This window comes from Aaosphaeria arxii (assembly GCF_010015735.1).
Source record: "Aaosphaeria arxii CBS 175.79 unplaced genomic scaffold BU24scaffold_1, whole genome shotgun sequence".
Lineage (NCBI taxonomy): Eukaryota > Fungi > Ascomycota > Dothideomycetes > Pleosporales > Aaosphaeria > Aaosphaeria arxii.
Window position 1 is genome coordinate 5,448,060 of NW_022983474.1, and position 25,903 is coordinate 5,473,962.

Genomic DNA, 25,903 nt, shown 5'->3' on the forward strand with positions numbered 1-25,903 from the left:
TATGCGGTGTCCATCCATTGATATCCTTGAACATGATTCACGCCGTGTTATATGTCAACCTACAAGTAAGAACTTGATAGTATTTGCATGGAGAGCTTAATGCCAATTACCAACCTATCGTATTGGGCAAGATTACTTTGCAAATATCATCTTCGTATCTATCAGGTGTTTTGCCAGCACATCTAGAGGGGAACATTGAAGTACGAATACACAAGAAGGTGGCGCAGGAATTTGAGAGAGAATGTGTGGCTGATTGCAGCTAACCTTATTTGACTTTAGCAGGTTAATTTAGGTAATTATATGCTGGGCTAGACCTGAATGGGACTAAGTATACTAAGGAGAGCGGGAACGTGGTCCATCCGTTCACGGACTTCCAGAACCCAAACCCATACGAGTACTCTGTCATGAAACATTCATTCAACACAACCTCTCAGTAATATTCCGCTCCCACATAGTCCATATACACACTCTCCGACACCTCGACGCCTTTGACATCTGTACTCTATCTTATCACGCATCCACACTACAGAAACCAACACATACTTCGAGTCGCCCCGTACCTAACAGTCGCCTCTCATCGACAAAGGATCCGCCCCATCGCCTCCTGAAGGCGACTGCGCCAGTCGAAGCGCCAACTTCCATCCCGCTCCCTTTCTTCGATCCTCATCCGCTTCCCGCCCTCTATAACAACAAATACTCACCATGGCCGTGTCGATACAAGACCGAACGGACGAGTTCCGCGCCATCCTTGCACAAGCGCAACGAAAGCAAGCACATTCCAAAGTCGGCGCACAGCGACAGTCCCTTCTGTCTGCTCAGCAGAAGGCCGACGCAGATGGCTCTGGTCCCAAGAGGCAGCGCTCTGAGTTCGCGCGGCAGGCCGCGGAGGTCGGGCGCGGCATCTCGGGCACGATGGCGAAACTCGAGCGATTGGCACAATTGGCGAAGCGCAAGACTCTGTTCGATGATCGGCCAGTAGAGATCAACGAACTCACATTTGTGATCAAGCAGGACATGGCACAACTCACTTCACAGATCAAGAGTCTGCAGGGGCTCACCGCGAAGCAACATCCGACGTCCAAGACTGCAGATCAGGAGGGGGAGCACAGCCGGCAGGTTGTCAAGCTCTTGAACGAGCAGCTTCAGGGCGTAGGAGGGAACTTCAAGGAGGTGCTCGAGATTCGGACCAAGAACATCCAGGCCTCGCGATCTCGACAAGACGCATTTGTTTCGTCTGCCGCATCGCATTCACAGACCAGCTTGGACCCTAACCGTACGGACTCGCCTCTCTATCAGACGCCCCAGCGCGGCCGTTCGCCTGGAGGCTTTCAGACCACCAATGCGGCACAACAGGATTTGCTATCGCTTGAGCCTTCAGGTTCTTCTGCTTTGTCCCGCGGACCACAGACAGATGCGCAACTCCTGCTCATGGAAGAAGCGCAGCCGCAGAACGCATACATCCAGCAGCGTGGGCAGGCAATAGAATCGATCGAGAGCACCATTACAGAACTTGGCAGTATATTCGGCCAATTGGCACAGATGGTCTCGGAGCAAGGCGAGCAGATCCAGCGGATTGACGCTAATACCGAGGATGTCGTCGACAACGTCGAGGGCGCACAGCGGGAGTTGATGAAGTACTGGAACCGTGTTCAAGGGAACCGGTGGCTTGTGGCCAAGATGTTTGGCGTCCTGATGATATGTAAGGTTTTCCCTCGTCTTTCATTGACGTTTGACAATGCATAACTAACGTCCCCTGACAGTCTTTCTACTCTGGGTTCTCATCGCAGGGTAGACGATTGATTCTTTTCTCTACAATGTATCCTAGGTGGTTGTGTGTCCATTTTCTTTCCTGTTCTTTTGTATAATCTTTGTGGCATCGGCATTTTACCCGCCAGGCGTTTATCTACATGAAGAGGAGCGAGCAGCTCACCTCGAGGCGTCGAGGGAGAGTAAAGAGAGCAGCCAGGAAGGCCTGGGCTCAGATCCCAAGTTTCTTTTTTCGTTTTCGTCCGTCGTTTCCTTTTGTATCACAAACGAAGGATATCATCCGTCATGTGCACATCAATTGTATGAGGTGTTTCTTCGTCCCGGCACTGTACTACCAAACCCTTCCAATTCCTACATACTCCCGTACATGTGTCCTTTTCCGTCGCAAGGGCATGCATTTTATGGAACTAGACGTCCAAAACGCCCGGAACTAGCCCTTTTTAATAGACAAGATCTCTGTCGGTCTAGACTTTCTGTTCAACGATATCCAATATCGTCTCGTGTATGGCAATACCTGTTTGTTCAGACGTAGTGACGACTTACCATCTAATCAACCACATAATCGGTTTGGAGTACGGCTTTTGCTTCGTATACGCTGTCTTCTAAGAAAACAAGTAAAACCCCATGTACAACAGCAGTGATCAATTATCTAGCCTTTAGCCTTGAAAACACCCATCTTTAGAAACCTCGGAGGCCGTATCCTCCGACGTGAATCAACGTCTCACAAAACCCCTCGCCATCATCTATCGAATCCATGAACGCGGCGTATCAACCAAGCAACCCCACCACCACAACTTACAAGCACCCATCATCCAACTCCCCCGGTCACACACAAGAAACAAGGAAACAAAACATGATCATCCCGACCGAATGAATAGATACTTCCCCCCTGTATGTGTGCATGTACCTACATACAGCTACACCCAAACACCAAAAACTGCCCTTCAGGACCCAATGCCTATGCCCCTATTGTGCAATGTCCCCTATCACCTGCTCATATCTACCCACACTCTTCCAGAGTACGGAGTACGGAGTACGTACCCAGGGATACCATACCTTCTGCTCCGTACAAGTAGTTGATATGGGACGTATGTAATTGTATCGTACAATCTCATACCTCGCAACCCCATCCCACGATGCATTGTGGTGTAGATACCGTGGGGCGTATATCAACACCCGATATCCTAGACATACGGCGACAGCACCATAGGGCAGCAAGCAAGCGAGAAGAGACAGGCGTGTAACCGAAACTGCCGCAATACCGACAGGGCGGAGAATTGGTGTTGGAGGGATAAGGGAGATTGTGTATGGAGGTGTGTAGTTGTGGGAAGAGGAAGATTGGTGAGCGTCCTACGTATTGTTTTGTGGGTTTCGATCTTGTTCTCTATTGTTTTTTTATTCATAGATAATTACCTGAACTACGGAGGAAGAGTCTACGGAGGACTGTTACTGGCATCGACCATTGTTACGGAGTAATTGGGAATAAATGGTTGGTTGAGCGAGTAGTTCGTTACTTGTCTTGTCTATAAAAAGGCAATGCTTGTCCGCCCTATCTCAAGCCCAGCGATTCGTCAGGATCCAGCTGTACGGTTGTGCAACCGTTCACCTCTTCTCTTATCCTCCTCCCTACCGTCCTTGCATCATATCATGCAAGCAAGGTAAAAATACGGTAAGGCGTAGCGTAGTTCGCCCTCCCCTCCTCCCCTCCGTACCTGGCGTCTTCGCACAACAGGTCTGCGGTACCAAACTTCTCTCTGAGACCGTTTACCATAAGCAGCAAGCCAGACGGACAGGTTTGGCGAAGGAGATTCCGTTAGTGCACCAGTTTTTGAATGATGATTGGGACGATTTGGAATGGGAGAAGCGGAGAGGGGAAGAGAGGATACGGATCGTTGGATTGACAGGCCGCCGTTGGGAGGCGGAGATACCTGATGGAGGATAGAAGGCGGAGGCTAGATACCACCACCGACGACGAAGATACCAGCGCATACATACACACATACACAGCAGCGAACACCAGTAGTCACACAGTCCATACAAAGTGATATCCGTCCCCCCGCTGTCACCGCTGGCGCAGAAGGCCTATGAATCCGGGACCAACCACCATCGCTACTAGACGACGTTGGTGCTAATCTGTACCACGGTCGATCATCATTATCCTGACATCGAAGCGACTCATTGTGAAACCCTATCACTAATACTGGGGGAAAGAGAGGGAGAGAGGGAGACTGAATCGATTGTCCTGCCTCGTCGCGTGCGGATTATGGTGAGATGCATCATTATCATACGAGAGGATTTCTATCCACCCATTTGCCCATACGCCCACCCTATGATATGTAGTCAGAGGGTAGGTAGACATGCAAAGCAGCGACGCAACCATCGCCGCATCTCCTCTTCCTGCGTCCGGATGCCCGGGCAGTCGGTCCTGATTCGTGCGGGTTGCGATTCCATGACCAAGCGAGTGAATCCTTCGCTGGGATCCTTCCTGCATTTCTGTGCGGAGAGAGTGGGATGTGGACTGTCATTGCTGTCCTGCCTACCTAGGTAGGAGTGTTTTTACTGTCTGTTTGCGGCGGCCTCTCGCGGATGTTGGAATGCGCGCCGCACGACCTTGGGGATCGACGCCAAGTCGAGCAGACAGAGACAGACAGGACGATGGCTGATTGATTTGCTATACCATCTTGTCTCTGTTTCTCGTTCTGTTTCAATATTTCGATATTCTTCTTCTTGGAGCAAGGACTATCAAATGGTTGTTTTTTGTGTTTCGCTTTGGGGTAGCCGGGGAAGAAAGTCCGATGAGGACCGCCCGCCGGTTTTTGAAATGTTTCGAATGGTTCGGAGATTGAAGGGGTTGGAGTGGTACTAGTAGGGGGCGTCCGGCGACGCGCGGTAAGGACCCTTGGATTCGTAGTTACTACTTGTGTTTGTAGTTGTAGATGCCGATGATGATGATCAAGATATGAGTAAGTGACTATAGGCGGTGGTAATGAGTACTCGAAGAGGCAATGTGTGAATAGATGCCTCGATGATGAATTACTCCGTACAGTATCCATGGATTGGATGGCTTGGCCTTGTAGCCAATTCCATTATTTCCATGTCCATATACGCTGTACGGAGTACATGTGCAGTTATCTAGGTAAGTAGTTGGCCAAATCGATATTCACTTCATATCCATATCCGTATCTATATCCAACCATATCAATATCTACGTACGTGTGATAAAAGTAGTTCTGAAGATATATGCAACACCGTTTCATTTAGTTAATCTTTTCCGTCAAACAGCGTCATCAATCAGCGTCCCACCGTACGGAGTAGGTGTCCCCCTAGGTAGTCCATCTAGTCCATCTAGTCTAGTCTACCTGTTATCCACAGTCTGCCGCAGACGGCGTCCTTTCTCAACCAAATTCCCTACCTTTCGTGCCTTTCTCTCTGTGTCCTCTCGCTCCGTCCGGGCATCGGATTAGTTAGATTAGGATAAGTTCGAAGTTTGATGTTTGAATTTCCCTGACCGGTGCCGCTGCTAAGTACCGGACATCGTGAACCCATGAATCGTTTCTTGTCTTCTTTCTTACTCGTAGTTAACTAATAGATTAGCTATTCGCCTACTCATAGTTGTACTCCTAATGATTTACTAAGAGACGTCCAGCGGCTGCCAATTCCAGAGCCCAGACTCCAGACTCCAGATTTCAACGCCTAAAGATTGAAATCCGAAGTCCAGTAATGTGGTAGATGGTTGTAGATACTCCGTAGAGTCGTTGGAGTGGAGTGACCGGATCTTCGTCTGCCCTGTCGTTGTTGGTCCTTCGGTTAGAGGGAATGGAATTCAAATCCCAGTAGTTTAGTTTCGTCCCATTATACCTGTAACCTAAGCCATTACATTATCTACATTATCTACAGGGCTATGATCGTTGTAACTTGTAAACGAATGTCTACCTACCTATACCTTTCTACCCCTCCCTTCCCGCTTCTGGATTCTGATACGAGCAACCATCTCTCCACTCCATATGTGCACGATACACAGTAGGCAAACACACTCGCCATCATCCTAGTCGACTTTTCTTCACCTCCACCTGATACTTCAAGAAGACTATCTAAACCCCTACTTGTCCTGCGTACAAGGTTCATACCCTACTAGATACTCCCACGACACAAACACATACACACACAGCACACACCGCTCTCAGTCTAATCATAATCTCCATTCATCCCTCGCTTCTCCACCTACACCACCTGCACTTGACCTCACACTTACACCTCCACCTACACCGACAATTCCTCGAGATACCCGACCTAATCGCCCTTCGCTACGACTACGACTACTTACTACTCAAACCATCGGCCCATTTCCTCCCTCCTCCTCCCCTCCCACTCTTCCCTTCCACTCTTTACATACCAACACCTACCTCAGCCATCTCATCTTCACGACAAACAGACGTGCGAATGCACTCTCAAGCCTCCAGCCACCTATCTTACCCTACCTAACCCTCCTAGTAGGAGGCCTCTATGCATGCACACATCCCCCTCTCGGCTTGAATGTTCCGACGTCACTACCGGCCGAGCTTTAGCACTTGCATCCGCTCTCGCACTCAGGGTCGGTCTTGCGGTGGGCGCCTCCGACTTCAGTAACCGCTGGCCCAACCCCAACCCCCAACCACAATCACAACCACATTTTACCACAACGATAACGACACCTGCAGCTGCAGCTGCAGCGCAGCAATGTCAGACCCTCTCGACGGCAGCGACTTCCGCTCCGACCTGACAACGGCCCCCATATTCGACGACGCCCTCTATTTCTCAGAAGCACTCAACTTCCCCCAGGGCCAGAACGAGGACGATGTAGACACACAACTTGCCCTCTCCGCGCGCGACTCCGGCATCGATGATCCCTATCGCCATCTATGTCCCGACCTCTACCACCCTTCAACCATGTCCACCTTGACCCTCTCCAGCGAACAGCGCAGCTCCATGTCTATCCATTCACGAGAAACACAATCCACAGGCACCATGTCCTACCCCTCACGAGCGTCGCGGACGTCGGGAGACTTCCGCAATGTGGATTACGCCTCTCCCATGCGCAAGCCTCCGATGACCCGAAATTCCCTCTCGCACGATAGCTACGATGCGGTCATGGAGCGATACCGTCCTGCGCAACACAGGCATTCGGGTTCTGCTGCGTCCGGCACAAACTCGCTCTTCCGCAGTGCGAGTGTTGCTGCTGCTGCAAACGGCCCCGCCAAACCTTCTCCGCGCAAACACAAACGCGCGTCTGGAATTTTCGCCATGTTTCGGAGGGATTCGAGGTGAGATCACGATGTCAATTATAGAAAAAACTTTGGCTAATATGATACCAGTTCCTGTCCTTCCCGTTCGCACCACGGCCACCACAGCAAACCCCAGACCCCGAAACTAGAATGCGGCCATGCACTTTCCAGATACGCGGTTCGTGTGCACATCGAAGAAGCCTTGGGAGCGGACGGACATACGGCCCCGTCGTGCTGCGGCAAGCCGCTCCCTCGAGTTGTACTGGAGGCGGTGCTATCTAAAGACGAGGTGGATATTGTGTCATCGTCTACAGTCTCTCTGCGGTCCCCTGGCCTGTCATCGCTGCAGGATTCCGGCTACAGCGAGGATGGCATATCTTCGATCGACATTCCTACTGCGATGCTTCCTCAGTCGACTCGGTCGGACGTGTCTAGTATGGCGCCTGCAATCCCAAGCAAAGAGCTTACCCCAGAGGAGGAGGAGCGCTTGCGCACAGCCATTGCCGGCGCATCTTTCAAACAACTGCAAGCGCAGCAGATGGATCAACTCCGGCGCGTATCCGCATTTGAGATGCATCAACGAAAAGCACTATCCGCATACTACCACTGGACCCAGAAGCAGGCAGCCGCGCAGCTGGAAGCGAGCAAGACGCAAAAGACGAAACAGGTAAGTGACGGAAGTCAGACCTTTTGTCCGTGATTATGCATACTTACCGATTTACAGCATGCCGTTGAGCTAGAGCGTCTAGACGAGTTTCAGATCGCGGCGGAACATGATTTGCGCAAAGCGCATGCGCAAGAGGCCCAGAACGTCGCAACTGCGTTGAAGTACATGACGGCATTCTGTTCGGGCAACAACCCCGCCAACCCAGACGTGGCGCACAAAGTGACAGACGAGGACCGCAAGAAATTGGCACGACAGTACGCGACACAGGAGAAATTGCCCGCCAAGCACGAAAGCGCTATAAATGTGCTCAGAGCCAGGCAAGAGAAGGATGCAAAGACGAAGTTGTTGAAGCAGCAGGCGGAGCTCCATCAATTGGATACCGATTTTGAGCGAGAGAAGCGGACTTTTGACCTGCAATACCTGAAGGACTTGAATCGACTCGACTCGATGATCGAGGCGCGGAGACGGCGACTCATGCACCGATGGGCGCTCAGCTTCGAAATCTGGCGCCGCGAATGGGAGAACCAGGACGGAAACACTTTGGTCGGACAGTTGCCAAAAGCAGACTGGCCCGATCGACGGGAGACGGACAACGTTCTGGAACAAACAAGCCCGCTGGCCATCTACCTACAACTGAAGTCATGAAAACGAAAACGCTGCGCTTATCTCACTCATCTTTACGCATGGCACGGCCTTCCATTGGACCTTTCATTTTTACAGTTTCTGGCGACATTTCGACATTGCATATTTGCATTCATCTGCAATCCCATTATACCCATTTCCCTTGGCCTCCTTCTTCTACGTTTTGTTTGAACAGCATAGCATGGCGTTCCAAAGTCATGCTGATGGGGAAGACCAGCAATTTGCATGCATACTTGACGCAATTCCGCAACGTCGATATTTCTTTTCTTTTCTTTTTTTGCTGTTGTCATTACATACTTGGACGACTGCTCTCTTCTTGGCGTTGTTTCCGATATCATCCATATACCCCGCAACACATTTCGCATATTCCCTACCATCTAACGTCTAGATATGGATCGTACGACAGCGAGCGAGAGGGCGGGCTTTTTGATCAACTTTCTTATATGCTGCTGCTGGGAGGAGGGGAACTTTGATAGTTTTGTCATTGTCTACCGCACGCATTGATTGCGGGCAGTTGATATACACAGCTTAAAATAATAACAACGATATAATACTTGATACCCCGCGTACACACTACAGTGCTGTCCATCTACATCATACTTGTACCAGCACACTTCCATGCTTACCTAGCTCCACCATCTACGCCTGACCTTCCCTTTCCCAACCCACGTTCATGTTCACGCTCACTCGCACTCCAAAGCTAACCAGCAAAGCCAAAGATATCAGCCACATGTGACCAACCGAACCAAGTACAAAACAAATTAAACCCGTCCAATCAACAACCTCCTTCCTCCGCGCCACAGAGCCATGAAAGCAAGCAAGTTCCTGTATCCATTCCCATGCGAGGTAGATAGTACTCCTACATGCACCGCGCTTGAACTCAGTATAACTACGAAGACTACGAAGACTTCTGGTTTGGTAGGTTTGACGGCGGCTCGCTCGTGGGTAGGTATGTGTATTCGTTTGGTAGGGGAGGCACCTCGGGTATGTCTTATACCCGATTACCTGTCCGTATCGGGATTTGTGGTCTGGGGATTCCTGCGGGGAGTGCTGGTGAGGTGGTGGCGTTGATGTCGATTTGGAGTCCCACGTCGAGCGTGATACTGGATGCGGAGTGTACGCCCGTCTGTGTAAGGTCTGTGTTCGGAATCATGAAACATACGTATTACGGGATTTGCTTTCCAGACTTAGATGTGTGTGTGTGTGTGTGTGTAGTATAGTAGAACGGACTTAGCTGAGTGACAGGTCAAGGGGTTATGTTTTGAGGGACGGACTGGCAGGATAAGGGGGAAAGGAAGAAGAGGCTGTTTGTACAAGTATAAGTGTAGGGAGTTTGAAGGGTTTGAATGGGTTATAATGTGCTTGTGTGTGGGCTTATAGATGTATGGGTAGCTGCCGATGATGGAGAGCACGGAAGGGAAATTTGTGAGTGTAGGGATTGTAGAACTCGTATCAGCTATGACGATGTTCAGTGGTGAGTTTATCCTAGCTGAGTATCAGTCTCCGTCTAAAAGGCTAGAGTTCTTCTGGAGGATCTGTGGAGTTTTGTTCGGAGATTCCAAAGATGGGATAAGGTGTTAAGAGAGGGTGCGATCTGTCGAAGGTTGCTACAGCGTTAGGACGGCTGTTGGATGTTTCTACATAGATTGCCGTGGGTAGGATAGGTGTGTGTATGTTAGTCGGCCGATATGAAAGAGAGAGTGGGAGACGGAGGGTTTTTGAATACGCCACCAGGTAAAGGATGGTGTGTTCATGGTTTGAAATTCTGTTCAGACTACTTCTGTTAACAACAATGACACACGGATGTAGTGTGCAAACCTCCTGATGGATGTGAACTCATCATCTGCGGTAAGGAATACTAACCTGGTGTATGATGGGTAGATGCCGTTCTATTCATATGGTAGATTATAACCACCTGATATAGAAAACCCCTTTCTTATAGTACGCAGAGAAACGAAGATATCGTGGGATGGGAGGCTGTGATCTGTTGATTCCTTTGCAGCTTTTCTTAATAGGGCTATGGTGAGTAGGTGTCTTGCTATTCGTGTCAACTGCTAGGGTTCACTTACCTGATTCAAGGTGGGTATATGCTTTGCTGTTTGGATGGGTGATTTTCAAGTCATAAAAGCCTGGTATAAGATATACCGTGTAGCATGTAGAGGTAAAGGTATTGTGAGATAGGCGATCTAATGTATTGATATGGACACGGCCGGTATTCATAACACTTAGATATCTATACGAAAGAACAATTATGAGGATAGAGGGGTATAATGGGAATGAAAGGCACATCGACGAGAGAATCTTACGTGATGGGTATATCTTTCGATCTAAGCTGCTCCAGCGCAAGGCTGCGAGTTGATGTCTGGGGATTTCGACCTACACGGAGCGCGCCGATGCCAACGTGAACAGAAGACATGTTACGTGAATTTATCAAGATTTCGGGACACAACTCGAAAATCTATGAGGCCGTCCACTAGGACTGACAAACAGCCACCGAAAAATGTCGGAGGAGCTGGGGTTGGATGTTGCTTTGATTGGGACACTGCGATTGTTTGCAACATACTCTAGTTGGAGGATTGTAAGACCAACAATATATGCTACCATGAGAAAAGGACATCATCTTAGGACGAAGAATGGCGCAGACATCAAACATAGTCGCGAACGTCGCAATACGCATTGAGCCACAACGCCATCGAGCCGATTTCGTAATGTGAGTACTCCCACAACCTCGGGGTGAATATGTCACAGTAACGCCATCACGATGGCTGAGCGACCAAAAAGACCCCATTTTATTGGTCTTACTTTCATTTCGTCGCAATGTTGTTCTTCGGATGGATTGCGGCACGCGTTGGTGGCTTCGATAGCCATACAATGAGCCGTAAATACGCCGAGGGGGCCAATGCCGTATCTTACCCTATGGCTTTTTAACGTAACCCTGGTCTGCGTAAGCACCAAGTAACATAATGTACTTCTACGTGGATGCCGAAGTTCCAGAGATGTGATTCCATTGCCGAATGAGGCGTTTCGGCGAGTCATGTCTCACGCTTCGAGGCAAACAATGTATCAGTTTTGGAATGTCTGCTGCGGCAGCACTAGTTAACAGCTGAATCTGTATTCTTTATGCTATTCCTTCGCCAATCTTCCCGAAAGGGATTGTATTGATTGTCATGGATCCCGTTTACGCCCTATTGAACTGTTTGAAAGGGACCAACACCCGAGATCGCAGACTCGGAAGATATACCCAGTGTTGCCTTTCTTTGAATCTTTTCGTATCAATATTTTGAAGTCTTCTTTCGAGTAAAACGCCGCAGGTTCCAAAAAGATATATGTTGAAGATCCTTGTGCGATAGGATTCGATGATGGCTCAGATATCAGCCAACTCCATTGCATTGAGTTGCCGACCTGGCCGCTTATTTCGCTGCCACTGACCATGGGCTGCTGTTCATATCAGGCATCTTGCAAAGTAATATGGTAGGATCATGGAGTTACAAGAGTACTGCCACTGATAGAGGCTTGATCATCATCTGCCGTCGGCCTTCAACTGAGCACTATTGGTTCGACTCATGTCACTTTGAAACTCCGCATCCTATCTTGCAGAGCTTTTTCCACCCATGCTAGTGAATGTGAATCCGTACTTGCACATGTATGATTTGGTTTCTGGTTTGGATCTCAGGCATCCTCTCTTGGTGTAGACAGTGGCTTCTCCTTTCCCAATCTTTGCTTCAACGTCTGATACTTCTTCTTAGATGGATCTCAGGCATCGTTTTTGCACTAGAAACTGGCTTCTCCTTCCCTAGTCTATAGTCGAAGCTGTGATGGTTCCTCTGGGATGTATTCAGGTCTCCCATCTTCTAGTAGACAGTGGCTTCTCTTCGCCTAGTCTTCTCTTGAATCGTATGAGAGATTTTCTTGAATGGATCTCAGGCATCGTTTCATGTAGTAGACAGCGGCAGCTCCTTTCTTTTGTAGGTATTTGTTCAAATCCCATGAGGATCTGTATCGTGTGAAGTAGCGATTCCAATACATATAAAAGGAGCACTGTGAGCATTCATATGATACTATTCAACAGCACTGAAAATACTTCTTTACATCTCATCTAATCTCTCACTGTCGATAATTTGTTCGGTCAAACCTATCATCTTGAATCAATCTTTACACCCTTCTCCCTCTTCTGCGAAGTATTGCATCAAAGATCTTTCTCAATCCTTGAGTCCGCCCAGACTTCCCCGGAACAATGAAGTTCTCTCTTTTACAGACTATTGCGTGCCTGCTGGCTATCGAACCTTTGGCCTGCGTTCTCGCCTTTCCTGCAGAGTATAATCCAACATCGGCTAATCATAACGAGGTCGGGAGCCTTGCGACAGGAGAGAATGAAAAACGCGCTGGGTCCAACGCGGTCCCCATGAAGAAAGTAGCCTCAAATACCTGGGCAGGATCAAAATCAGCGAAAGGGTTGTTTGGGCAGCCCGCGAGCGATGCAGGAGTGCGCGGCGCTGCTAAGGACACTGCCGATCAGTTCAAGAAAGATCACAAAAAACCGGGATTCAAGGTTATATTGGCCACTATCTCCATTCCTGGTGTTGGATTCGTATCTGGTACGCAATGGAAAGCCAATGACGAGGATTTCGAGGAGAGAGCAAGCACGTACGCACCGAATTTCTGGGCTGCGGTGCCTGGTGGTGCCCAGCAACGGAACTATGGCACAGACGGCGCAAAGTGGCACGCAGAAGCAGTGGCTGCCGCACGAGCAGAGGAGCTATACGGCGCCATCATGGATCCAGAGACTGGAAGATGGCCAGATGGCACGAAGATCTATGTGTATGAGTACAAGGAAGGGAGTACCCCGAAACCATTCAAGATTTGCGAAGGAGAATCCACAGCTATGATCGGTTGTACTACATGGCTCAGGAATTTGAATATCGACGTAGTTCCGATGGCATAGGCGCTTAGATAGGCCTAGGGGGCTGCCGTTAGTACCTGGATTCTTGGACATTACAAGGTAGATTTTCACTGGAACAGATTCTCGCATAGACTGGGATAGACTTTGGGATAAACTTCGGGACAGACTTTGGGATAGACTTCGGGATAGACTTTGGGATAGACTTCGGGATAGACTTTGGGTTAGAACATGGGCTACACAATAGACAAATATAGAGATTCCCTACACAGAAGTCCGTCAATGCATATAACACCGTATCAACTCTGTGTACTTCCACCTCATTATCTACCTAACTAGGAGGTATTCTTCTATTTTCTGATCTCTCATTGGCTAACGACAATAAGTAAGGGGAGAACTCCTCAAAATAATGGTGTTTGATATACAACCTACGTTGATCAACTGTAACGAATGCATACATAATTGAATTATATATTCTGTGTCCTAGAGATAGTCTCGCTTCATGTGATGGTAGTCACGATCCTTGTTCAGGGGCTAGTACTGGTTTCCCTTAAGATCCCATGCTGGATTCAATACCCTCAAGTCTGAACCCCGAGGAATGAGCATGTATTAAAGAAGAAGATAGCTTTCACGCTTTTGAAGGAAGCAAGTGCTAAAATATATTATTTATTAGTTGGTTGCCAGGGAGAGAGATATGGTAAGGGCAATTATGCATGAGATTACATGAAATGACCAATCTAGCCTGATTGGGAGTAGCTTCCCGCTCGACGCGTGCAACTTCGTTTTTCGAATACCATCCCATCTCCTCCAACAAGTCTTTGGACGTCAAGCATCATGGTGCGCCTTACGCCTACGCGCCTGCTGTGCGCGGTGGTATTCTTATGTACATTTATAGCCTTCTTCTCCAGCTCTTCCTTATTCTTTGGAAGACGAGGTTTCGATATAATGCTCGAACGGCCACCTCCGTCCCGCTCCCGCCCCTCCGCTCCTAATGTTCCCTTCGGCGACGAATGCGCTCCTTTCCTGAGTGGTGCCATGGACGACGTCACAGTGGTTGTGAAAATGACTTCCTCCGATGTTAAGCCACAATTAAGGAGCTTCCTGGGTCGATTTGGCCGTTGCAGGGTGGACATTCTCCTATTCTCCGACCGCGAGCAGGAGTTCGGCGGCTGGAAGGTCATTGATGCCTTGGCCAATTTGAAACCCGAATACAGATACAACAACCCCGATTTCGAGGTCTATGATGAGATCCAACGGTCGAATGGGACATCGGAAAAGGTGAACGAGGGTTGGAGGCTGGACCGTTACAAATTCCTCCCCATGATGGAGCTGACAGCACACATGCGACCAGAAACCAATTGGTTCATTTTCGTAGAGATGAACTCGTACGTCAATTGGGATAACATGTACCGGTTCCTGGCCAAGTTCAATCCCGAGACGCCGCATTATTTCGGATCCCCTGTTTGGCCTAAGAAGAGGCCTACCTTCGCACATGGAGGCAGTGGATTCGTTGTCTCTCGGGGCACCATGAATCGAGTTGTTGCCAGGGGGAGAATGTTTGCAGAGAACCATAGATTCCCGGGGACACATTTTTTCGGCAAGAACGTCAGGAACGAATGCTGCGGAGATGAGGTCCTCGCACACGTGTTGAAGGACTGTGGTGTGAAGGTTCGTGGTTACTGGCCCATGTTCAACGGTGAAAAGCCAACTACAGTCAAATTTGGGCCAGAGCATTGGTGCGAAGCCGTGCTTACCCTCCACAATATGGGCGACGGCGACTTCGACGACTTGTGGCGATGGGAAACGAACCGACAACAGCCTTCCAAGCCCCTCACATTCGAAGATCTCTACACCTATGTTGAGTCAGCGATAGTAGATGAAAAGGACGATTGGAGTAATATGTCGGAAGACGTTATACTGAAAGGATCGAAGGGCGCCGGAAAATCCGTGGACGCCTGTAAAGCCGCCTGCGGCAAAGACAAACGGTGCTTCCAGTACGAACACTTTGGCGACACCTGCCGTCTAGCGCACGTCATCCGCCTAGGACATGGACAGGCCCCCGAGGGCAATGCAAAATGGACTTCGGGTTGGATGAGAGGCAGGATTGGCGAATTCCGAAAGGCAAACTCCCCATGCTCCGGCGCACACTTCGTCCATCCTAATCCATGAACGCCATCCTGGTCCCGATTCGAACGTACGAAAAAGGAGACACTCGTAAAGTAGAAAAGGAGGTTGTTTGCAACATATTCTCGCATGTCACGGCGTTCTATACCCGACGTTATCATGGTTCACGAATCGTATGATACCCCGTAGGATCTGGGTTGTACAGTATTGTTTGGGTGTAATTAATGGCGTTCAAAGGAGGTGCTAGAGTGGATGTAATGTAGATGGAATTTTGAAGGACTAATCACTGATTGTTAGTTGTGAGCAGTAACGACTGTCATCGTAATTGTTGGATTCTTTTGCGCCAGTGCGAATTTGATACAAGATTTGAACATCTCTAGCATTAATCTTTACAAGCCTCCCAAGAGCTGGTAGGCTATATGTATAGCATCGAATATATCTGCCATGTAATTCCATCAGGATGCATAGTTTTAGACACGCTGTTATCCCTTGTTTGCTCGGTACCTTGTTCTCTTGATGTTTCAATAAACGTGGAACCTGCCGTACGATCCCTACGATGTTCACTACCCTTCTGGTACTCTCCGCAGAGTGTACTATCCACAGCAAGTTACCATTTCTCCGCTGGGGAAACGCCCTGGCTCACCTTCCGAGTGCATAGCCTTCAATGATATTTGGGCCGAGTATTTGCATTCCACCTGTCCAACAATGCAGTGCACCTATAGTGGGTACCTAAGTAGATAAATACGTCATGAATGTTACTCAACTGTCCGCAGTAAGCTCTTGAAACGATCGAAGGAAGTGAGACAAAACAACCTCTTAAGCGAAGTAGAACTAGTCGAATGAGATAACATTTTGCTTGACACAGGTTTCATGGGGAGTGTCCTCGGGCAGGGCTGAGGGTTACAAGGTGCGGAGAAAGAGGAGTGCATGGCGGAGCCTAACGCTATTCGTCGTCGTATTACACTGTTGCCGCTAACCATCCAGGTGCTCCGGTTGAACTTATCCTACTTCGTGGAATGTGGAATTTCACTGAAAATGGTCGTAATGCATGATTATGCTATGCTAAGGATTGACATGTGCATACAAATTATGAAATTAAGCAAGCAGTAGGCTTCATGATCTTCAACCCTCTCATGTCCCCATCTTGGAGAAACTCCGAGATTCAATACTCAGTACTATGGCAAGCTTCGAGAACAAAGTGATCGCAATAACTGGCGGAGCATCCGGAATAGGACTTGAAACCGCGAAATTGCTATCGTCAAGACGAGCTAAAATGTCCATCGCAGACGTCCAGGACGAACTCCTCCATGAAGCTGCCACTGCCATCCGAGCTACCGGAGGCGAAGTGTTCACCTATAAACTGGACGTGCGAAACCATGCACAGGTGGATGCGTGGATACAATCTACTGTGAAACATTTTGGACAACTAGACGGTGCCGCCAACCTGGCTGGCGTTACTGGGAAGAGCATCGGTGTTAACACAGCAGATGAACTCGAAGACAATGACTGGGATTTTGTGATTGGTGTTAATCTGACAGGGCTTATGTATGTATATTCTGGACTCCGTACTCGGCTGAACGAATTACCTACTAATCTGGCCAAAGGTACTGCCAAAGAGCTGAATTACGTGCAATGAGAGAAAGCAAGGGCGGCGCTATTGTCAATGCCGCATCGGTTGCTGGAATACAAGGGCGACCGAAGAATGCAGCATACAGTGCAAGTAAACATGGAGTTATCGGTCTCACACGCTCGGCAGCGAAAGACATGGGACCCAGGGGTATTCGTGTCAACGCAATTGCACCGTAAGGCATTGTCTAAGAGAACCACTTCAGGGTGTAGGCTAATGACTCTAGTGGCACGATTGATACACCCATGGTAGCCTCTGCGAAACTGATTGCAGGTACAGGAAACCCTGCGGTGAGACTTGATAATAGCGAATCTGCACTCAAGCGAATGGGGCAACCTTCAGAGGTGGCTAATCTGATAGCTTTCTTGCTGAGCGACGAGTCTTCTTTCATTACGGGCAGTGTCATGACTGTGGACGGTGGTTGGACGTGTTAGCTTGGGAAACTCACAAGTATTACAGAGCATGTGGAATTTGCTTTTGGATAATGGTTTCGGTATTGTATAGATGGCCATGAAATAACACTCCTGTATCGCAAGCAGTTACGATGGTTTCCTGGCTACAGTACATTCTTCAGTAGATACTTTAGGTATAGAAGATACATGAAGTTAGCAGGTGGCCAGCCCGTGCCAACCCTCTGTTCCTCGTAGATGTATGAAGCCATAAAAATGTGATTGAAAGATGAATGGAGTATGCATAAATGTCTAATCTTATATGGAGCAGGGAGTAGAGTACGATGAATTACCTGTGCAAGAAAACATATAGTAATGAGTGAATTGATCCCTCCGTGTTTAATACTTTCTAGTATCATTGCTTGATCGAGGCCTTCTTACATACATAATAAAATGTCGTGTCTCTCGAACAAGCATATGCTTTACGTTGTGTCTTCCTTGTTGGGGCTGAGGTTGTGGAGGCGGAGCGATCGGTGCCTCGGAAATCGTCAACCTGTAGCACACTGTGTGGATGGCTGTGGGCCCTCTAGCTGCTCCACCCACCAGCGCATCTTGTACCTAACAATAGCTTCGCATCGGTTACTCAGATCTTTCTTTAATCCATATAATAGAAAATACGTCCCCATCGTCGCTCCTGGTATTGATTCCAATCTCATAACACTCGAAGATAACTGAATCATTCAGCTTTCAAAAGCGCGAAAACTGAGGTCTCAGCTGCTTACGCGCAGTTCCGAAATCTTTATTTAAGCCCAACACTCCACAGGCTCTGCACTACAACATGCCGGGCATAGTGGTAATTGCGCAATTAACTACTGCTGGAGGGGAGGCAAGACAATCCGTGATCGATGCACTGTCCAAGGTCAGCGCGTTTTCAAGAGATCATGAGCCGGGAGTTGTACGATATGCAATTGCTGTGCCCCGCGATGCGACAGACGAAGCTGCTGTCTGGGTAGTGGAAGAGTGAGTTTGATTTTGCACAAAGTTATAAGGTAAAACCAATCTAATCTTTGCAGATACACTTCGCAAGCTGCTTTCGATCAACACATGGGGTCGAAGCCGGTAACAGATCTCATCGCGTACTTCACAGCGAACCCAGCTCTTTTCGCTGGTGAGACGAAAGTGGCCATGACAGAACCATCATCTACGTTTACACGACCGGAAATTTCAAACACTGAAGATCCGCATTTCGTGTATGCAGCCATTGACTACAAGGAGGGAGAGCGAGATGAGGCGTTGGAAGGCTGGAAGACTGTGACATCAGAGACACAGAAGAATGAGCCCGAAACTTTGAGCTACAGCATCCTGAAGGACAAGGGAAATTCAGTCACGATCAACACATTGGAGGTGTACGCGAGCGAAGCATACTTCAAGCAGGTTCATGTGCCTAGCAACGCTGTTAAGGAGAACAGACAGAAATATGGTGATGAGATTAGGACGAGCATGAAATGGGCGATTTTGAAGAAGGTGGCTGGATACTTGTACAAGGAGAAACCTTCCTCAAATCTATAGTAGAGTAGCATTACTAGAATTCCGAACGATGCTTGAGAATGACTACAATCCTATCCTATGCTGCTTCTATTGTATGTGAATTTGACCATTGCTTCGTGGTGGCCGTAAGTATTGATCAACGTACGGGACCAAGATTTCCTGTTACACTCCTGAAGCTCTTTCGCAAATCAATAATAAAAAGACATGAATAGATACCTGGTATGTAGCTCCATACGGTAAATTCCTGTGATAGTCATTGGCCTGGAGAACTGGCGGGGTCAATAAACTAATGAATCATTAGCGTGCACCTTGGATAACCGTGATGAATCCTCTGGTGAATCATTAGTTGTGCTCGCCACTACCCGAATATCTTACTCCACTTCCAAATTCAGCTTTCGCCTTGTTTTGTGAAAGTGTACAGAGACTACAGAGAGGGGAATCACTGTTTCCGTTCAATCGTGACAAGTCTGCACATTCCAAAATGTTTTCCGAGGCCACTAGCGACTACCCCGATGTCCACTAGCATTTACGTCTTTCAGACAGCGTCTTTTGCTGGTATCCTGTACCGGACCTGTTAGAGGCTGGAATGATCGTATACATGCGGGTGTCCTTTTCATGGCCTACTCATTGCCAACATTGACCCCCTGCCTTTCGATAGATTTATATACCCCGCTTCCTCCTCCTGCTCCTGATCGTCTTTGTAGGTCAAGTTACACCTTGTTTGTTCTCTGTTGCATGCTCGAATACTTGAATTGATTTTATCAAACAATATGACTCCCCCGGTTGAGAACGGAGTGAACGCTTCGGTGTCGAACAGGTCGAATGGCGTGAACGGGTCACACAAGCGACCCATCTACATCGCAGGATGTTCTGGTGGTGTCTATGACAGGAAACGTGCTATCGCAGACATGGCGAAAGTAAGGAAACGAAATTCATTGAAGTGATCTCAATGGCTGATGAGTACAGAACGAGCCTCACGTTGATGTCATCACCGGCGACTGGATGTCAGAGTGCAACATGACACTTCGAGGAGCCGACAAGAGAGATAAGCTGGCGAACAAACAGCTCTCTGCAGTAGGTGCCGCCTACGAACCTTACTTCCTCGAAGAGATCGATCCAGCCATCCCGTGGTTGGCCAAGAACAACACCAAGGTTTGCGTCAACGCCGGCGCTAGCGATGTCCAAGGTCTCGCGGAGGCGGTCAAGAAGTTGATCGTCAAGCACGGGGTTGATCTCAAGGTTGCATACGTCGACGGTGATGACTGCACAGATGCAGTCCTCGATCTGTACAAGAAGGGCGAGAACTTTCCCAACCTTCCGGCCGGGAAGAACATCCAGGACTGGGGCTTCGAACCTATCTGTGCTCAGTGCTATCTCGGTGGCACTGGAATTGCAGCTTGCTTTGCTGGTAAGTCTTGCGTTAGTATATCGAGAAAAAGATCTCTAATTTCTAGATAGCTGGCGCCGATATCGTTCTCTGCGGTCGTGTTGCAGATGCTTCCCCGACAGTTGGTGCAGCGATGTGGCATCACGGCTGGACACGTGAGAACAATTACCAAGAGTTGGCGGGAGCACTCATGGTTGGTATGTTGATGAAGGTTCGAATAATTTTGTTGTAATACTAAAGAAGGCAACTATAGGACACGTTATCGAGTGCTCCACATATGCCACGGGCGGGTACTACTCTGGATTTAAGGACCTCGGCGTGAAAGACACTGACATGGGCTACCCAATAGCTGCTCTGGAGTATAATGGAGAGGCTGTTTTCACCATGGAGAAGGTAACGAATCTTACGCGTCGTCTCGCTGGAACATACTAACTTTGCTGTAGGGCCGCCATGGACTGGTAAGTGTTGCCACCATTGCTAGTCAGCTCCTCTACGAGATTCAAGGACCGTACTATTACAACTCCGACGTGACTGCTCAGATCGAGAACGTCAAACTTGAGCAGGTCGGTGAGAATGCTGTTCGAATCTCCGGAGTTCAAGGTCTTCCCGCGCCTCCAACGACCAAGGTCGGCATCACAGCGAAGGGCGGCTATCAAGCAGAATTCCACTTCTTCCTGACTGGCTTAGACATTGAAGAGAAGGCCAAGATGGTTGAGCGACAGACTCTGGCAGCGATGGGAGATCACGCAAAGAAATTCACTTGCTTGAAATTTCAAGTCGCTGGCACAGTTCCTCAAGACCCACACTCACAGGATGCTGCCACCGTTGACATGCGCATCTTCGCTCAAACAAGAGATCCAGATCTCCTTTCTGCCGGTGCTATGGTTGATTCAGACCGAGGTTCTTTCGCACGTTTCTGCATTGAGAATCTTCTCCAAGGCTATCCCGGTTCCACAATGGCCCCTGATATGCGCCAGGCTATGGGCAGGCCATTTTTCGAATACTGGGTCAGTTTAATGCCACAAACCTTTGTCCACGAGACAGCCCATCTCCCTGATGGAACTGTCATCGATATTCCTCCTCCTCGGCTCACCAAGGAATACGACTTCAATCAACCATCCTACAACACCGCCAATCCGATCGATCTGTCGTCATTCGGACCTACGACTCGTGCGCCCCTTGGATATGTTGTCATGGGTCGGTCAGGAGACAAATCATCCAACGCCAACCTGGGGCTTTTCGTCCGCCATCAGGACGAGTACGATTGGCTACGATCTCTGCTGAGTGTTGAGAGGCTCCGCGAGCTGCTCGGAAAGGACGACAAGGGCAAGAATATTGATAGATGCGAGATGCCTAACATTCTAGCTGTCCACTTCCTGTTACGAGATCACCTCGATCGAGGGTTCAATGCCACGAGCGGGTATGACAGTCTGGGAAAGAATCTTTGTGAATACATCCGGTGCCGTTATGTCAATATTCCGAACAAATTCTTGGAACGCGGGCGTATCTGATTTCAATCTCATGATGGAAGTGACTGGACAGATGTTGACTCTCAACCTAAGGGGGAAGTCGGAAATAGTCCTGGCCACCCACTATTGTTATGATCACCACCCAAGCACCGTTGTATCTAGTAACTAAATAACATTAACTAATATTATAAAGCCTTAAGAAGTGTTTTTAATATAATGTTATTCTGCCCTCTAAAGTGTCTCTGTACTTAATTAAATAGCCTCACGAGCCTTCCTAAGACTATTTCCGACTTCCCCCTTAGGCTGAGAGGTTGAGTAGCATTCATTCTGCAAGGCGTTTTGAGGACCATATTATTCCCTATCGGACGACATCAGCTGGAGGTGAACGGTGATAGGTGACATTCCTTCACCCTGAATACAAGTAGCGCAATGTTTAGTAATTGACTTGTTCTCGATATTTGTGAATGATAGGTACATTACGCCCTAGCTACTTACGTAGTCTTCGAGGATGGGCGTGCGGGGGCAGCCGGGGTGGGTCGGATTTGGTTAACCCTTCCACCCTCCCCCACAACCCCAGATATCTAATCCCCCATGTCATCGTCATGCCGTCTCTCTCAGAACCCATTCTTCACCCCATACTGATGAGGTATCGAGAAGATAATCTACATATTTAGATACAAATCCCACTTTCCCATCCTCTAGACATATGCATTTTCTTTTCTAAACGCATCAATTGAATATACATTGCACATTTGCACCGCATTGCGGCATAGGCGACTTCTTTGCTTATCACTCTACCTATTCTCCAGTTCATCTTGATAACCTTCTAGAAGCTGGCCACTTTTTCTACTCCAGGGCATGGCCCGACGACCTAGCTACCCAGCGATTATGGCTTCCACATCACCTAGCGACACTACATCGCCCACAACCAATTCCACTAACAATCCGGAATACGAAACTCTCGAACGGAAACGAGCACGAGACCGGAAGTCCCAAAAGGCGATGCGAGAGCGAACGAAATGGAACATACAATGCCTGAATGACCAAGTCGCCCATCTAACGCAAGCTCTTGAAGTATCCACGCGTGAGAAATCCGACTTATACAACCGATTCCTGGCGATCAGCGAGGAAAACGACCACCTTCGTGTCCAGAAAGCTGCGCTACAGCTTCGACTCCTTGGGAATGGTCAGAACCCTCCAGACGCGGACGCAGCAGGCGCAACTGACAAGCTTGCCCCCTACGAAGCGATACCGCTGAATACTAGCCCGACATGTCTATCAGACCAAATATTGCAAACGTTCGTAGAAAGCCGGTGGGAGGCGTATGCTTGGAGTACACCTGGACGAGTGGAAAGCTACCCCGACAAACCGAACCTCAGCGCACTTTTCGACGGACGACCTAATCGTGTGGTAGACGAGACGAGCGCGGTGGTTGGCGACATAATAAGGAGCTACACAGAGATCAATACATTGCCAAAGCAGGTGGCTGTTCACTATGTCATGAGCACTTTCATGAAGTGGCAGGTCCTTCGGACAGAACAGGCGTACGAGCAGATGCCAGAATGGTTGAGGCCCATAAAACTACAGCTGGAACGACCACATCCATGTTGGATAGACCGAATCCCTTGGTGGGTTGCTTACCTAGCCACTGTGAGGCGAGGGTGCTAAGTTTACGCAGGCCGAAAGTCAGGAGCTACTTGATTGAACATCCGGAGATTAATTTTCATGATTTCGCCTCCTCCTACTCCACCTCGTTTCACATCAAATGGGAATATGATCCCGGCTCTGTTATCATAACCATGAATGATCAAAGCGGCGGAATTCTCATCAATCCCATTTACGAAGAACACATTCGACAGATGAAGAATTGGACTGTGCGTGGTTCTTTTCGCACTAAGTTTCTTGAGATGACGGAAATCATCGATAGCTATGGGAAGTCCGATAGGTACGCCATAGCATTGGGGGCTGGAAGGAAAAATGACTGACAACCGATGAAGCGCCGACGAAACCTCTCCCGAGCACCTAGAAGACTCGTTACCTCGGTATTCTGTTTGATTCAAAAGAAGCATGTGGATGTCTGTACGTGTCGTGAACCGCAATGCGAAAACTACAATGCGAAAACTGCAATGTGGAAACTACAATGCGACGTCTAGCGGCCTCGCTTGCCCATGCATTGCATGATGGATCGAATGAAGCTGTGCATATTAGCCTGTACAAGCTTTTACAGGTCCACTTATAAGTGGAGATGATGAACGTCAATGAGATGGAAGAGCTAATCTCAGTCTAATTTTCGAATTCTAAACACCCCTCTGATGTAGGCACAGGTGGACAGCAAAGTGCAGGATCAATCGCGACGGGGGTCATGTTGCACTGGTCACTGCTCCAAGTATATAATCTCTCGCTAGGCCTTGCCTTCTTACGCATTTGAAGGATTTAATTGTCGAGCACCGCTATGAATCTTGATATGGACAACAGGATCATTACAGAGATGTGTTCGGTGGTCTGTGTGGCGCAGCCAGCTAGCAATGGACGTCAGTGGGAAGGCATGGGCGGCGCGCCTGAGACAATGGGGGGCGATGAATCACGACTCAGCCATGTCGGTGGCCACTCATCCCTATGACATAAAACTCCCGCCTCTCTTCCCAAAATTGATAAATCCTCGCAGGAACACATTATCGGAAGTTCTGGCGCTATCTCACTACCCCAGAACCGATTTGCAATCAGTTACCTACTGTCAGCCATCCAACCACGCATAACTACCTAGCTACAACAATGTCAGCACTACCACCAGTACCCCAGCCGATCGGAATCTTTGACCAGTTCATTGCTCGCCAGCCAGAGACATTGGTATTGAAGGAGAAAGTCTTGTCCCTAAGTGGTGACAGCTTCAGCATTAAACTCACAAATGGATCTCCACTATTCCAAGTCGAGGGCAAGGTCATGTCCATCTCCGGTCGCAAGACCGTGAGAGCAATGGATGGCACCCACCTGTTTGACATTTGCAAAGAGTACGTAGAGTAGTGCCGCCATGGAGATATCGGGCTTTGCGCTAACGATGGAGTAGACACTTCCACCTCCATACCACCTATGCAGTCTTAGACCCCAACGACAATAAAATCATGGAGGTCAAGAGCACGCTCGCCTGTAAGATAGCCATCTCTATTTGACTACGTGGAGTGAAGAACCTGACACTAACGCGCGCAAACAGTCTTCGGCAGCAAAGCCCACGGAACGTTCACATCCAAGAACGGCAAGCAGGAGAAGTTGACGATGACTGGAAACTTCTTCGATACGTACGCCGATATCACAGACGAGAGCCAGGGCGGCTTGATAGTAGCACGTATCGATCGCAAGCTTCTCAGTGGGAAGGATATCTTCTTCGGCCAACAGACGTACGCATTGATGGTTGCACCTGGCGTTGACATGGCACTCATGGCGGCTCTCTGCATCTGCATGGACGAGAAGAACAATGATAAGTAAACGTGAGAAGATATGACTGTTGCAGGGCACAGTGTGTACGAATTGTGATTACGACAAGAGTGACAAAGGTATTAGAGATTGGGCGTTCGGCTTTCATTGTTACCGCAAGATATCCTATGAATTGAATGGTCTCCCCTACAGACGGTTTCGTCATTTACTATCATGCTGACAGGTGCGTTTGCACTTATATAATATACATTTTTGGTTGATAGGATTGAGATGACGGCTATCTCTTGTATACTTGAAGGTATTCCGCGTGGTTCGATTGGAATTCTTTCATTGAATAATTGCAACATCACCCAAAAACCTATCCTCCTCATCGAGAACGTTGATAGAAAAATACGAGTATCCTGTACCACGTGTATCGTTTTAAGCAACCCGCCCGCTCTCTACACCCTAGACCAGCTCCACACGTTCCCTGCAGCTCCCAGGGATCTGATAGGAAGCCTGCCCCTCACCTTGCCTCGCATCCCAACCCACCCATCGCACCACGATTGGACCATACAATTAATACAAATGGTGCATATACCTGGGTGCGTGTAAGATACCTCAGCACTTATGCGCAAGCATGTAAGCCCATCACATGAAGAATCCTTTCTCAACAGCCATGCCTATCATTCATTCCATTCCGAACGCCGGTCGCAA

The 25,903-nt window shown here is 48.7% G+C and overlaps 9 protein-coding genes across 9 annotated transcripts; all 9 read left to right on the top strand.

Moving 5' to 3' along the window:
- Positions 1–702: 702 nt before the first annotated feature.
- Positions 703–1,792, top strand: BU24DRAFT_337134 (syntaxin 5; the record flags this gene model as incomplete). The annotated part of the gene is made up of 2 exons (XM_033523080.1): positions 703–1,699; positions 1,761–1,792. The coding sequence occupies 2 exons, from the start codon at positions 703–705 to the stop codon at positions 1,790–1,792; spliced, it is 1,029 nt and encodes a 342-aa protein (XP_033390678.1).
- Positions 1,793–6,188: 4,396 nt separating this feature from the next.
- BU24DRAFT_43452 (uncharacterized protein) lies at positions 6,189–8,356 on the top strand. The gene is made up of 3 exons (XM_033530029.1): positions 6,189–7,067; positions 7,119–7,695; positions 7,753–8,356. Exons 1-3 carry the CDS (start codon positions 6,484–6,486, stop codon positions 8,338–8,340), a joined length of 1,749 nt encoding a protein of 582 aa, XP_033390679.1. The 5' UTR covers positions 6,189–6,483; the 3' UTR covers positions 8,341–8,356.
- A 4,215-nt stretch (positions 8,357–12,571) lies between these two features.
- BU24DRAFT_405210 (uncharacterized protein) lies at positions 12,572–13,279 on the top strand (the record flags this gene model as incomplete). The annotated part of the gene is made up of 1 exon (XM_033525691.1): positions 12,572–13,279. The coding sequence occupies one exon, from the start codon at positions 12,572–12,574 to the stop codon at positions 13,277–13,279; it is 708 nt and encodes a 235-aa protein (XP_033390680.1).
- A 773-nt stretch (positions 13,280–14,052) lies between these two features.
- Positions 14,053–15,832, top strand: BU24DRAFT_417992 (glycosyltransferase family 31 protein). The gene has a single exon (XM_033526862.1). It carries the CDS (start codon positions 14,069–14,071, stop codon positions 15,401–15,403), a length of 1,335 nt encoding a protein of 444 aa, XP_033390681.1. The 5' UTR covers positions 14,053–14,068; the 3' UTR covers positions 15,404–15,832.
- A 567-nt stretch (positions 15,833–16,399) lies between these two features.
- Positions 16,400–17,424, top strand: BU24DRAFT_43477 (NAD(P)-binding protein). Its single transcript, XM_033530049.1, has 3 exons — positions 16,400–16,903; positions 16,963–17,160; positions 17,212–17,424. The coding sequence occupies exons 1-3, from the start codon at positions 16,536–16,538 to the stop codon at positions 17,417–17,419; spliced, it is 774 nt and encodes a 257-aa protein (XP_033390682.1). The 5' UTR covers positions 16,400–16,535; the 3' UTR covers positions 17,420–17,424.
- Positions 17,425–18,016: 592 nt separating this feature from the next.
- Positions 18,017–18,986, top strand: BU24DRAFT_417993 (uncharacterized protein). Its single transcript, XM_033526863.1, has 2 exons — positions 18,017–18,394; positions 18,448–18,986. Exons 1-2 carry the CDS (start codon positions 18,213–18,215, stop codon positions 18,941–18,943), a joined length of 678 nt encoding a protein of 225 aa, XP_033390683.1. The 5' UTR covers positions 18,017–18,212; the 3' UTR covers positions 18,944–18,986.
- Positions 18,987–19,692: 706 nt separating this feature from the next.
- BU24DRAFT_488572 (DUF1446-domain-containing protein) lies at positions 19,693–21,820 on the top strand (the record flags this gene model as incomplete). The annotated part of the gene is made up of 5 exons (XM_033533558.1): positions 19,693–19,839; positions 19,889–20,330; positions 20,381–20,506; positions 20,563–20,702; positions 20,753–21,820. 5 exons carry the CDS (start codon positions 19,693–19,695, stop codon positions 21,818–21,820), a joined length of 1,923 nt encoding a protein of 640 aa, XP_033390684.1.
- Positions 21,821–22,666: 846 nt separating this feature from the next.
- Positions 22,667–23,763, top strand: BU24DRAFT_339413 (uncharacterized protein; the record flags this gene model as incomplete). The annotated part of the gene is made up of 2 exons (XM_033523178.1): positions 22,667–23,406; positions 23,457–23,763. The coding sequence occupies 2 exons, from the start codon at positions 22,667–22,669 to the stop codon at positions 23,761–23,763; spliced, it is 1,047 nt and encodes a 348-aa protein (XP_033390685.1).
- Positions 23,764–24,380: 617 nt separating this feature from the next.
- On the top strand, positions 24,381–25,574 carry BU24DRAFT_488573 (uncharacterized protein). The gene is made up of 3 exons (XM_033533559.1): positions 24,381–24,786; positions 24,843–24,922; positions 24,987–25,574. Exons 1-3 carry the CDS (start codon positions 24,551–24,553, stop codon positions 25,256–25,258), a joined length of 588 nt encoding a protein of 195 aa, XP_033390686.1. The 5' UTR covers positions 24,381–24,550; the 3' UTR covers positions 25,259–25,574.
- Positions 25,575–25,903: the final 329 nt, after the last annotated feature.